At 38.7% G+C, this 13959-nt stretch overlaps 1 protein-coding gene across 2 annotated transcripts in view; it reads left to right on the forward strand.

The window, feature by feature from the left end:
- The window catches only part of Tek (TEK receptor tyrosine kinase), a 109742-nt gene that overhangs the window by 80135 nt on the left and 15648 nt on the right, over positions 1-13959 (forward strand). Inside the window, exons 12-15 of one of the 2 annotated variants that reach the window (XM_027930966.3) lie at positions 3232-3519; positions 8357-8656; positions 10379-10533; positions 12005-12215. In XM_027930966.3, coding sequence (XP_027786767.2) covers positions 3232-3519; positions 8357-8656; positions 10379-10533; positions 12005-12215 — 954 coding nt within the window. The remainder of the gene's footprint in view (positions 1-3231; positions 3520-8356; positions 8657-10378; positions 10534-12004; positions 12216-13959) is intronic. The other variant, XM_027930967.3, reaches the window with a different exon arrangement.

Consider the following 13959-nt stretch of genomic DNA (forward strand, 5'->3'; position numbering starts at 1 on the left):
AATTTGCATTTCTAGTAAATTCTCTGATTTGGGTCTACATATTATACATAATTTGTGTAGAGATATTTCTCAATTCACCAAAATCATCTGATACCTTTTGGCCTTCCACTGGTTTAATGGAGAAGCTCTTGATGTTATTTTGCAGCCTCTTTGACACTACCTGGGGTGCAGCTTTCTGCCACCAGGGGCCTCCTCTGAAACACCAAAGTGATTTTCTGTAAAGTTCTCTTTTATGGACCTTTGACTTATTCACTGTGTATAATCATTATCTCACTCTCTCCTGGTCATTTCTTTATAGTTTCAGGTTCATATATATTTAAATCATACTACCTTATAGGGTAAAAATGATCATCTTCCTCACTTTAAAGATGGAAAAGTAGAGTTTCAGAGTGGTTAATAATTTGCCTGTGATGACGAGTCTTATGAATCATGTACCGTACTAGATCATCAGAATCCATATCCTTGTTTCTTATTTTTACCTATGAGGCCAAAGTTGCCATTTCCTTATTTCATACATTGTTCTTTTTTTTTTTTTTTTTTAGTCCACTTACTAAAGGCAGGAGGATATGGAATGATTCAGTGAGAGAACTAGGAAGAACACCTAGATCCTCTGGGGGGATTGTGCACCCCAATAAAGACAGCTCTCCCCTCATTACCCACCAGTCTCATCTGATCAGCATCCTTAAAGAACCAAATGAGACACAAAAGCTACTCTGGGGCTTGTAGAGGTTAAGCACAAGTAAGAACTGGCTTCCTGGGAACCCATCAGGTTGTGAAAGCAAAATAAATAAATAAATAAATAAAACTAGAAGGTGTATATACATTAGAAAGGGATCTCTGTAACTGAAAATGAAGGGAACTCATATGTGTCAACAGGGTGTTGCCAAAAGGCAAATCGTTGTTCTCTCTTGATGAATCTGAAGAAGGAAGTCCTAATTTGATTCAGATGGGCAGTATTTATGGAACAGAATATAAATCCTTCACAGGCCCACACCATATAGTCCTCAGAATATGTTCCAACCAGGATGTATTCAGAAGTCTCTTGGAATACTTCAAAGTACTTCTCAAGGCTGGACGGGAAGGGAGTTCTTGAAGGTTCTCCTTTTCCCATCTGAATTTTGCTGATGCTGGTTTTTAATTCATCTGAAAGTTGCACTGTTTATGTGTGTTGATTGAGGTGGTGAAAGCCAGGGAGACCAACAGAAGAGGGAAGAAAACATATTCTGAACATGTTGGAGAAAGAGGGCAGTCAGGGCAGGGGGAAGGGCTGCCATGCTCCTCAAGGGAAAGGGAAGTGTCTGTATTTGTCCAGCGTCTCCTCTGTGAGACACAAACTTGGGAGGCTCCAATGTGTTCTCCAAAACATCATCTCTTCAGGCCACTTTGCCATTGTAAGCCTGCCTACCACTCTGGGTGGCTGACTTTGGAATTTAAACTTCAGAGATTAGCAAAAGGAGTGAACACCATCTCACCCAATTTGCCTAGATTTTAGAGAAAGAACCAAAGAACCATCTTTAGCATGATGCTAAAGTGCAAGAGCATGCCTGGTCGCTGGTTCTCACTAGTCTGAGAGCAGTCAGGATGGCTGGTGTGATTTCCAGCTCAATGAAAGCAGCCCCTTCCTCTCATCTCTAACCAAGAGTCAGAGCAGTGTTTCTTAACCTCATTTTTTAAAAAAATCACTCCATAAGTAGCTTTTTAAAAACACTTTTGTCCTAATAGGCTTCTCCTCTCCCCAAGACATTTTAATACCATGATAGTGTCCATCTGTGTATCATGACCCTTTATGAACCATTGTAATAATCTAATATTTTCTTATGCTGTTAAGAGCCAATTTTTGTCCCCTAGGGTTGGTAACATTGCCACTGAGAATGCACGAATGAGGGGATACCCATCTTGTTTTGAAAAGAATTTATATCTGGGATTTATACATTGATTACTATTATTAACTGAACCCGTAGTTTCCTCCTTTGTTCATTAACACAAGAGGAAAGAAGGAAGCAGGATGGGAGGGAAGAAATATAAACAGAGCCTCCAATACCTTCAAAGCATTTTCACATCCGTTATTTCATTCATTCCTCCTAAGTCTGGAAGAGAGTATTTTCGTGTTACTTTACATGTTAACTTGGAGGGGCTATGAATTTGCACCAGGTCATGAAACTAAAGTGGCATGCTCCTGCTCTCTGATTTTAAAATCCATATTGTTTCCATTCAGCCACCTCTTTGGTCACGGAGGTTCATGTGGGTAATTATGGCAGTGTGTAGTCATAGCTGATACTTTGTGTGTGTGTGTGTGTGGGGGGGGGGGGGGCTCTAGGATGCTTTGCCACTAAGCTACATCTCCAGCTATTTTTACTTTTTATTTTGAGGTAGGATCTCAATAAGTTAGTGAGGACCTCATTACATTGCTGAGGCTGGCCTCAAACTTGTGATAGATCCTTCTGCCTTCAGCCTCCCAAGTTGTAGGGACTACAGGTGTGAACCCTCAGAACTGGCATAGCTGATACCTGGATGTGAACTGAGCAGGGAAAGGGATGACCTTGCCATCACAGCTGCTATAATGTCTGAAATTCCCCTTGCTTAGGGGAAGTATCCCTGAAACAGCTTTAAAATGTATTTCTCAAAATGGTAACAAATGCTAAATACTCACAACCCTACAACCTAGGAAAACCCATTGTTTTCATTTTCAATAGTTTCCCTCCTATCTTTTACCAATTTTAGATGACTTTTACCAAGTTGCACTCAGTTTTTTTTTTCACTCATGCACTATATATATTTTTACTAGGTTTCCACACTCCTCTTAATTATCTATTTTAATGTATTGATGGCTATAGTATAATTCATTAAAAATTTCCCTGTTTTGACTATTTAGTTTTTTCCAATCGTTTGCTGTTATGAATAATGTTATAATGAACATCTCCATGCACATAGTTTTTCTTCTTCCTTCAGGATTTATTTCTTCAGTCATTTTTAAGGCTCTTAAAGAAATATCCCCCAAGTTCTCCAGTGGGGTTATACTCCTGTATTGAAGTTACTCAAACTACATATTATTTTAAAGATTTGCTATTTGGGCAGCAAAACAAGTGTCATATGACTGCTAGCTTGTGTTTCTTTGACGGCGTGTGAAGTTGTATATTGTTCTAGAAGCCAAAGTTATTCTTCCAAGATGTCCCTTGGGGACGTCATCACTTCTGACCTCTGTCAAATAATGATCTTTCTGGTTTCTCCTAGGACTCCCTCCCCCACGAGGTCTCAGTCTTCTACCAAAAAGTCAGACGACGCTAAATTTGACCTGGCAACCAATATTTCCAAGCTCAGAAGATGACTTCTATGTGGAAGTAGAGAGGAGGTCGGTGCAAATAAAAAGTGATCAGCAGAATATTAAAGTGCCAGGCAACTTGACCTCAGTGCTGCTCAACAACTTACACCCCAGAGAGCAGTACATAGTCCGAGCCAGAGTCAACACCAAGGCCCAGGGGGAATGGAGTGAAGATCTCATCGCGTGGACCCTCAGCGACAGTAAGTCATTCATGCTTCTCTAGTCACACTTGAACAGCACTCAGCTACTGACATTGGGGCTTAGCTTCTGCCACTTCAAGACTGTTCTCAGCCTCCTTATATCAAAGAAAACATTTGACATTTGTTTTTTTGGGATTGGCTAACTTCACTTAGCATCATCTTCTCTAACTGCATCCATTTACCTGCAAATGCCATGATTTTATTCTCTTTTATTGCTGAGTAATATTCCATTGTCACATTTTTTTTTATCCATTCATCTATTGAAGGGCATCTAGGTTGGTTCCACAGTTTAGCTATTGTGAATTGTGCTGCTATAAACATTGATGTGGCTGTGTCCCTGTAGTATGCTGTTTTTAAGTCTTTTGGGTATAGACCAAGGAGAGGGATAGCTGGGTCAAATAGGCTGATTCATAATGGGTAGGGAGGGGGAGCATGGGAGGAATAGACAAACTCTAGATAGGCAGAGGGGTTGGAGGGAAAGGGAGAGGGCATGGGGTTATTAATGATGGTGGAATGTGTTGATCATTATTATCCAAAGTACAGGTATAAAGACAAAAATTGGTGTGAATATACTTTTTATACAACCAGAGATATGAAAATTGTGCCCTCTATGTGAATAAGAATTGTAATGCATTCCACTGTCATATATAAATTTAAAAAAAGACTATTTTTAGAAATAATAAAAGGTAATTTTTTAGTTAAGGCCAATTAATGTTCACCTAGTCATTTTACTAACCTGCAATACAGAACAAAGCCCATTAGGATTTTCAGTGATTCAGGCAGGAGTGCTAAATTCACCTCTCCTTGTTATGCTTTATTAAGTAGACTAGTAACACGAATAAGGTTTTGTAAGGTTTGTGAGTACATGGATACCCAGTAATGAGGGATGAGTCTTTCTTAATCTTAAAAGCTAAACAACTTACTTGAAAACTTTTTAAAACACAGTTCCTAGAGTTAAAATATATGTATCTGAGAGCATTAAAACCATTTTTTTCTTTCAAAATAGTCTACAGTTCAGGCTTTTCAATATTTCAGATTGGTTATTTAGAATTTGTTACAACTTTGGGTTTCTTTTAGGATTGAAAGTTTTTATGTCATTAAACAGCAAGTGCTGTTTTGCTTCAATGAATTATAACTGTGTCATTACATTTTGGAGGCCTAGGAAAGACGAGGTTCTTCTTGGGCATAACACTACTATAAGTCAGTGTGATGTGGCCCCTTGTCAATCCCCAAAGTCTGAGGCTCTCTTCTTCAGCTGGTTCTCTGCCTCCTCATTAACAGTGTGCAAGCTGGCTCGGTGTTTCTCCAGTCACTCTCTCATGTCGGTGACTCTTGAAAGTCTGACCTGTGTTGCTAGTATTTAGGGTTGTTTTTTGTTTGTTTGTATGTATGTGTGTGTGTGGTGTGTGCACTCGCATTATGTAAAATTTAGAAGTTACAGAATAGTGCAGAGACTAACACAACACACATTCACCATCCAGGTTAACAATAGTTAGCACTTGGTCATGTTTGCTTTTAGCATTTTTTTTTGTTGATCTGAAGTCATAAAACAATACAGATATGTTAAAATCCTCTTTGACTGTCATTCCTGTTTCTACTCCCCTCTCTCCAGAGACAACCAAAAGTATGAAATTTTGTCTTTCCTTTCATTGTTATATAATAATATATAGAGATCTATGAGTGTAAATATGCATACAGACCACTCATCTGTTTCTTAATAAACAAGATTCTTATCTGTTAATTTATTTGGATCTGATGTATTCCTTATACACGTCTGTTATATACGACATGTTATATCATTTATATCTTTCTTTTTAGATGGACATTTAGGTTGTTTTCATTGTTTTACTGTCACAAAAATGCAACTGCCACCTTATTCATGTCTCCATGTGCAGAGGAGGAGCTTTGCTAGGGAACATGTCCGGAAGTGATACTCATGGGCACCACTCAATGTGTACTGTGTCGTGGAGTTTGAGGGCACTGGATTCACATCTCTGTATCTATACTGTTCCCCTGTGTTTATATCACTTAATACTGGCAGCCCTTTTTAGTTTTTCCAATCTTAAAAGCAAAAAAGAAATCCCATTATTAATTTCAAGCTTCATCTCCTTGATGACTAACAAGGTCAAGCACATTTTCTTATGTACATGGGTCATTTGTGTGTTTTTTAAAAAATATACTTGTGGATGTAATTTGTCCATTTGCTATAGATTATATATTTTTACTAATCAGGAAAGATAATCTGTATTCCATCTTGTTTTATGCATTGCTAATATACTCTTCTAATAATTTATTTTAACCTTATGTGTTTATATCTTTTACCCTGTATATCCTTCACATTTTGATGCACTCAGGCCTGTTAATATTTTCCTGTACAGTTGTACATTTTGGATTTTTGATTGTCTGTTTTTTGTATTTTGGAATCATTCCCTGCTACAAGCCATAAGTATATTCCTTGTATTTTTCTAGTAGTTCTTGTGTTGTGTTTTACATATTTAGGTCTTTAACATATAGGAATATTATTTGAGTATACAGTATATTTTAATATTTTTTTAAAATCTTATTGATTCACATGTGTCCCAATGCCATATATATTGAATAGTCCCCCTAGTGACTTGTGATACTTTCTGTATCATATCCCTAATTTTCATATTGATTTTGATTCTACTTCTAGGCTCTCTGTTCTCTTCCATTGACCTATATTGGTTACTATATCATTTCCAGCCTGTTTAAATTAACTATATATTTGTAAAGTGTCTTGATAACTGTATGGTGAATTACTATATTCTTTTATAAAATTATCTTATGCTAATTTACTATTCTGTATAAATTTTACCCTCATTAGGATTATGGACTATTGATCATAGGATCAGCATCATATTTATTGAATTAAACAAAAATTATACTCACTGAAAGTAGTATCCTAAGTCATACTTCAGTTTTCTTTTCCTACTCTCCCTTTTTATCCTTTCTTTCTTCCTCCCTTTCTGTCCTTTCTCCCTCCTTTCCTATCATCCTTTTTCCTTTCAAACCATGCTACCGATTTGTCTCTGAATTGGCAATCAACAGCTTCAAAGCAAGTCTGGGTCTTGAAGGTTTCTTTAGGGGTTATGTCACATTTCAAAATTACTTAAAGTCTAATTAATGTTTCCTAAAGTATTTTATAATCCATTTTTTACTCATTTGGGGAACCTAGTAACATGGAGATACTAGTCCCAGGTTCACTGACTCTAAATCAGAGGTTCATTGAGTTATCTCAGAGGATAACTCCTTTCAGGCCCAAAACACATAAACTGTCTGATGTAAATTCATGATTTTTAGTTGGTATCAATATTCATAATTCTTCTAGCAGATGTCAACAGGGCACTGATTACATTTGTGCTCAGAAGACAACTTGTTTATGAATTTGAATTTTTTGAGGTACAACTACACAAATATTAAACGTGTGTTCATAGAAATCTGGAAATGTTCACATTTCTATTACTCTGTAATCTTCTTGTGGAAAGGAAGGTTATTTTATATTTTTGTAAAAAAAATCCAAAAAGCTCACTACTAGATATAAGGGAGTTCTGACAGACTGTTGATTAATTGTGCTTTGGGTAATTTATCACCTGCTAGACAAAGAGAATAACAATTGGAATGAAAGGCCCAAAATCCAATATCTAATTCTCATAAATTGCCACAGTTACCTAAAGAGCATGACATGGGGAATCGATATGGTAGAAACAGGAAATTTAGAATGAAGAATCTCTGAGGGTTTAGGATAGAAATAGCATGGCTTAGGACACTTCTAAAAGGTTCTTATTTACTTATAACCTTCATATGGGAAGACAATGGTATATGGAATCAAACAGCCTGAGTCTACTAATTGCCAATTAAGGGACCAGTACAAGTTCCTTAAGTTATTGAAGTCAGTTTTCTCATTTCTAAAATTTGAATAAAAATATCAGCACCACCTCTGTACCTGCTGATGTGTTTCTGAAGGTCTAAATGTGGAGGCACATTCTAAACAGTCTAACTTCCCCTGTAGCCTGTGCCCTTTAGGAAGGAGTTACAGTGAGGTTCAGGACTGATTCTGTGCATGTCAAATTCAAACCTAGAAACCTCAAATCTTCTCTCTCTTCTCCCGCCTGTGGTCCTGAATGGAATGTGATCTTACTTTTCCCAGAATCCCTGTAGCACTTTGTCTACTAAGAGCTTAACACATTTTCTTATGTATACACAGACTTGCCTTCTATTCCATAAATGAATTTATGGCAAAGACTCATCTGAAGAACCTTCTAAAATGCAGATGTTGGTCCCAGACCCACTGAATCTGAATCCGAGGCCATGTGACACATTGGATAAGACTACAGACAACAGAGCCATATTAACAGAATTGAATCCTACTTCTACTTAATAGCAGTATGACCTTGGCTGAGTCACTTAATCTCTCTGTGACTGAGTATTTAACAGTAAGATAGTAAATGAGTTAATACATAGAAAGATCTAGATGATGTCTGGTACTTTGTAAACACTATGTAAACATTGGCTCATCTATTCTTTTCATTCTTCCCCACATCGAGAAAACATTGTCATAGATTGTAGAGTAACAGAATTTCTGAGGTCTTCATCTAGTATAAGGAGACAAGTAGGTGATAGGTGTGTTGCCATTTCTCTGTCTGTGCCAGTCTTCCCAGTCTGCACAGAGTCCGGTGCCACTACCAGTGGGTTGGAATTACCATCTGAGAAAACACACATTTGCCATTCATGGTGTGTGAGGTGATATGAACTGCTTCTCAAAAGCATGATAATCTAAGAGATGGTGGTATATCTTAATTCTTTTTTACATTTCCAGTTCTCCCGCCTCAACCAGAAAACATCAAGATCTCCAACATCACAGATTCCTCGGCTGTGGTTTCTTGGACAATACTGGATGGCTATTCTATTTCTTCCATTATCATCCGTTACAAGGTTCAGGGCAAGAATGAAGACCAGCACATCGATGTGAAGATCAAGAATGCCACCATCACTCAGTATCAGCTCAAGGGCCTGGAGCCTGAAACGGCATACCAGGTGGACATCTTTGCTGAGAACAACATTGGGTCAAGCAACCCGTCCTTTTCCCATGAGCTGATGACCCTCCCAGAGTCTCAAGGTAGGTAGAGTGGATCGCATTAGGAAAAAATCCTCAATGGGTTTACCCCATACATGTGTCACAATTCATTTGTCCTAATAGGTTTTATTATCTCTAGATAGGTCCTTAAGATCAAAGTGCACAAGTGAAGGACCCCGTCAGTCCATATTCTATTAAACCTTGAAACAGATTAGCCTAGTGCCATACCCAATCTGACATTCTAAGAATACTCTGAGGAAAAAGAATTTTGATTCTGTGGTGAAAGAAGAGTGAGGAACCTGCTTATGGAAGACAGGCTGATTTGGGCACCTCAGTAGGATCCAAGAACTACTTTCCGTTCTTTTTCAAAATGAATTCTCCTTTTGGCTTGGATGATACTATGCTATTCTGAGTTTTCTTCTACTCTTCTAATCCAGGTTATTAGATCTTCATGTCTAACTCCAACCTCACCCCTGCCTTGGGGAGGGTAAGCTCTTCAAGATTGAGAGAGATCCTCCCAGGGTGCCTAGCACATTGTGCCACTGCTTGTGATCATTGAATGTCATCACATGTAGCAGTGTCCCAACGTGGTCCAGCCTGCCACTGAGGGTCTCCTCCAGGTCTGCACATGGCGCCTCCTAGCCCTCTGCAGTGTACAATGTGTGTAAGGGAGCTAGATAATAGGATTTCAGAAGGAAAGATGAATTTTACAAATTTATAATTTGGATTTTAATCTGTTTTTTACAGGAAGTCTTAGAGAACTAAAAATTTCCTGGTTCTCTTAAAGGTTTGCTTATGGCTTAAGATATAAATGAAGCTGTGTTTTCATTTCTGATTCTGGAACAATTTTGAAATGTCCAAGGAATGGTGCATCTGCCAATTGCAGAGAATTATAGTTTTCAGATCACATTCTTAATAAATGTATCATTTTTATAATTACTATGTTTTGGTAAAATGTCTATTGGTACTAAACCCAAGCTATATATAAAGTACAAAGAAAAAATATTTAAAAACAAGAACACAATAAAAAATATCCTCACCTTTCTAGATGTCTTTTCAGGCAGAGTACATAGAAATAGAGGAAGATGAGCACAGATAAATACTTCAATTGGGATCATGATCTATGTGTTGTTATTAATAAAATATATTGAGTTAATTGCATTTAAATTTAAATAAGGGAAAGAAGTAGAAAGATTAGATCAGTCTTTAATAGCTTATTTTGACCCGAGCCTTAAATTAAATTTTTCCCCTCCTATCTTATCCCTCTCTCCCTTCTACCATCTTTCCCTCCTTCCCACCCATGGATATCATCCAGTGTTCTCTCTCAGGTCTTTAAAACAAGGAAAGAAGAAAACTAAACAACTTATACACTCAGCTCTTAGCATCACAGAACATTAAAGCATCCTGGGTGGGGAGATTGAGGCACTCTCTTGAGATCATCCGTCTGGTCAGTCATTCTCACTATTATTCAATATTGTTCATCTACTTGTGACCCTGTTTGGAATTAAAAGTTGAACAAATAGATAATGATTAGCATATTGCTATTTTAGAAGCACACTTTAAATAAAAGGTAACAACCTTGGGGGTCAGACTTATCTTCACTAAATTCCAGAAAATAAAATGATCAGCCCAAGATCACAGTGGTTCAGTGGCAGGACTAGGGCTTGCTTCACTCCTATTACATGGTGTCTTCTCCCACAGACAGTCTTGGCCCATCTGTCTACCTATCTGACCCATCTGCTTCGCTTCTCTTCTCCTGCACAGCCCCAGCAGACTTGGGCGGAGGGAAGATGCTGCTGATAGCCATCCTTGGCTCCGCTGGAATGACCTGCCTGACGGTGCTGTTGGCCTTTCTGATCATGTTGCAGCTGAAGAAGGCAAATGTTCAAAGGAGAATGGCCCAAGCCTTCCAAAACGTGGTAGTGTCTCATCTTCTTCTTAGCTAATAGGTGCAATTCCACATGTAGACAGGACCTTCACTTTAACGATGTGGAACAGGAGACCTTACTTGCAAAGTAAACAATTCCCATAGGCAAGTCTTATGTTCTCTTTGGCTTCCATTATCAAATGGATATATGTAGCATGACTATTTCTTGTTCAAACCAGAATAATTTTGAGAGTAAAGCAGGCACTCTTAATTATGCAGGAAGCTAGGCCTGAAACAGAGCTGCTCTCCATTCCTTCCCAAAATGAGAGGACTGGTTGTCCTAGTGAAAAGTTACTTGAGGGAACAATTTTGCAGTAGGATGAGTTGAACATTCTGGGTAAGGAAGGACATGAGCGTAACCAGACCTTACTCAGTGTGACAGGAAATGATGTACTGTCCTAGACAGGTCTCCCCACATGTTCCTATTCTTAGTTCCCATTCCCTCTTCTAACATATCCCTCAATCCCATCATCCCTCACATTTATAAGAATCATACACGTATGCATGCCTCCCATTCCTGTGAACACTCAGCCTGCACTCGGTTTGTAGCACCTGGTGCTGCCTTGTTATTTATCTAGGAATTTTGACCTATAGCAAAGATCTGCCAGGTCATGCTTTACCAATAGCCATTCCACGTGAGTCTTTTATTTATTTATTGGTATATTAAAACCTAGACATTTCTCTAGTTTATGATTTCAAGCTGGGTAAAATTACTTGGTATCTGACTTTATCAGTTCTGTACATAAAACAAGTATAATGCCATGTTTGAAATGAGGTATTCCTTTATGAGCCAGAGTCCCCAAGGTTCCCCTCCATGGAGGTCAGGGGAACTGCACTGTCTGACTGCATGCCAGAGCTGGCTCAACTCTGGCTGTCACTGGAAAGAAAAGACCAAGGGGGTTGGAGTTCTGCAGCTTGTCATGATATCAGTGCTTTGTTAGGATACTGTCAGGAGCCATTTGGATTCAAGAGAATAAGAGACCATGCTGGGTTTTGCTGTAACCATTATCTGTCCTGAGGCTTAAGAGATTCTAAACTTTTGGATAAGAGAGAATGAGAGTGCCAAGAATAGATCAGGACCAAGATGATGCTAGGAGGGCTCTCATATTCAGTGCCTGTTCCATATAAGATTCCCAGGTTATTTTCCACACCAGAACTGAACACTCATGGCAGAGTAGAAAATTCAAGTGTGACCAAATTGGGAATGACCAACCCATGGCATGCATAGCTATTCTGTCCTTTCTTGGCTTTTGAGGGCATGGCTAATTGACATGCTTTTCCACTGAGGCCCAGACTTAAACCCACGTAGTGGCTTCTTCAGAGTGGCCTGTGAGATGAAACCAGTTTCCACTTCCATTCTAGAACTAGATATACTGTTTCTTTTTTCACATGGTGTGGATACAAATCAGAAGGCATTCACCTTAGAATAGTACAAAAACAATTTAAAAAAATTATTTTTCCAGCGGGAAGAACCAGCTGTGCAGTTCAACTCAGGAACTCTGGCCCTGAACAGGAAGGCCAAAAACAACCCGGATCCCACAATTTATCCAGTGCTTGACTGGAATGACATCAAATTTCAAGACGTGATTGGGGAGGGCAACTTTGGCCAGGTCCTTAAGGCGCGCATCAAGAAGGATGGGTTACGGATGGACGCTGCCATCAAGAGAATGAAAGGTCAGTGGTTACACAGATAGTCAGCATTTCAGCAGGGTGGGGAGACAACTTGATTTCCTGTTGAAGTTTTTCCGCTATGCCCTTACATATTTTTGAACCAAAAATTGGCCTGTCAGCTGTGCCTGCAGTGTGCAGCTGAAGATGATGCTTCCTTTGAGATGCAGCCTGTGATAGTATCAGGAGGCAGATGTGAAGGTGGGAGTCATTCAACACCAGTGTCATGATTCCTGGGAATTTGGAAACACTGATTCTCTGTCATATTCTGCTAAATTTTGGGGCACGTCATTATTTATCATAATGGATTGGTTTCAAAATTGAGCATGCATCAGAATCACCTAGAAGGTTTATTTAAAATCACTCTGATGAGCCAATTGAAGTGGCACATGGCTATCATTTTAGCAACTCAGGAGACAAGGGCAGGAGGATTCCAAGTTCAAGTCTAGCCTTAGCAACTTAGCAACACCCTAATCTCAAAATAAAAAATAAAAAAGGTTGAAGATGCAGCTCAGTAGTAACGTGCCCCTGGGTTCAATCCCAACTACTGCAAAAACAAAGAAAAATACAAACAAAACAAAACAAAACCCCCCAAAATTGTTGGGCTGCATCTGGGGCAGGGACAAAGAATTTGGATCTCATAATTCCTAAATGATGCTTCTCCTGTTTGGTGACTATACTTTTTTTTTTTTTTATTTCTTACATACATGACAATAGTGGAGTGCATTACATTTGGAAACTATACTTTTTTGAATAACAATCTCCATGGGTTTTCTGTACCAAAATGTCTGGAGACATTGTTAGAAATGCATCCACTTGACCTTCCCATACCCAATTCATTCAAGTTTTTTGAATGAATATGAGACTCTGTTCTAAACAGGCTTACTCAGTAGTTCTTACAGCAAGGCATGGTGGTACATGCTAGTAATCTCAGTGATTTAGGAGGCTGAAGCAGGAGGATTGCAAGGTGGAAGCCAATCTGGGAAACTGTGTCAAAGTAAAAAACAAAAAGGGTTGGGGATGCAGCTCAGAAGTAGAAAGGGCCCCTGGATTCAATCTCCAGTAACCACCCCTTCACTTCCACCAAGTTCTTCTGCATACTCAAGTGTAAAAAGCACTGATATAAAGCCATAAGAACTAAATCCTTTCTAACAGCATCCATCTCAAGACTGTTTGTACCTACCTGTTTAATAAGATGGGATAATAAGTATTGAGGAAGCAGAATGTCTGGCTTACTGGCAGCACAGCTGCCTTCTGTGTGAAGTGGCAGTTTCTGCAGGACTTAACTGTGGAGCTGCCTATTGATTTTACAGCCTGTGTGTCCAAAAAAATGGTCCCTTAGAGCAGAAAATGTGATTAACTGTGGTGTTGTGCAGTTCTATGTTGGGGACTCTCTAAGGTCACTGAGGGCTTTCCTTCTTTTAGACTGCAATATAGAACCCAAGATGAGAATTAATTCTAGAGCTTCTTAAATTATCTGCTTTCTGCATTGTTAAGAAGACCACATCAAGAAACAAAACATTACCTATGCTTAGAGATAGTAATGTATTTCTTTTAAAAACACAAACACACCAAAAAAAAAAAAAAAAAAAAAAAACAACCTTAATAGCCAGAAATTTTTCTTCTGTTCTGTTACTTTAGTCATGGAGAATTTGTGTAAATGGTGAGAGGAGACAGGGTGCAGAATCACATGAAGTCAGTTTGTACTGGGATATGACCCAAGCCTGATTTTCCATCTTATACCCATATG

The sequence above is a fragment of the Marmota flaviventris genome, chromosome 13 (genome assembly GCF_047511675.1).
Source record: "Marmota flaviventris isolate mMarFla1 chromosome 13, mMarFla1.hap1, whole genome shotgun sequence".
Lineage (NCBI taxonomy): Eukaryota > Metazoa > Chordata > Mammalia > Rodentia > Sciuridae > Marmota > Marmota flaviventris.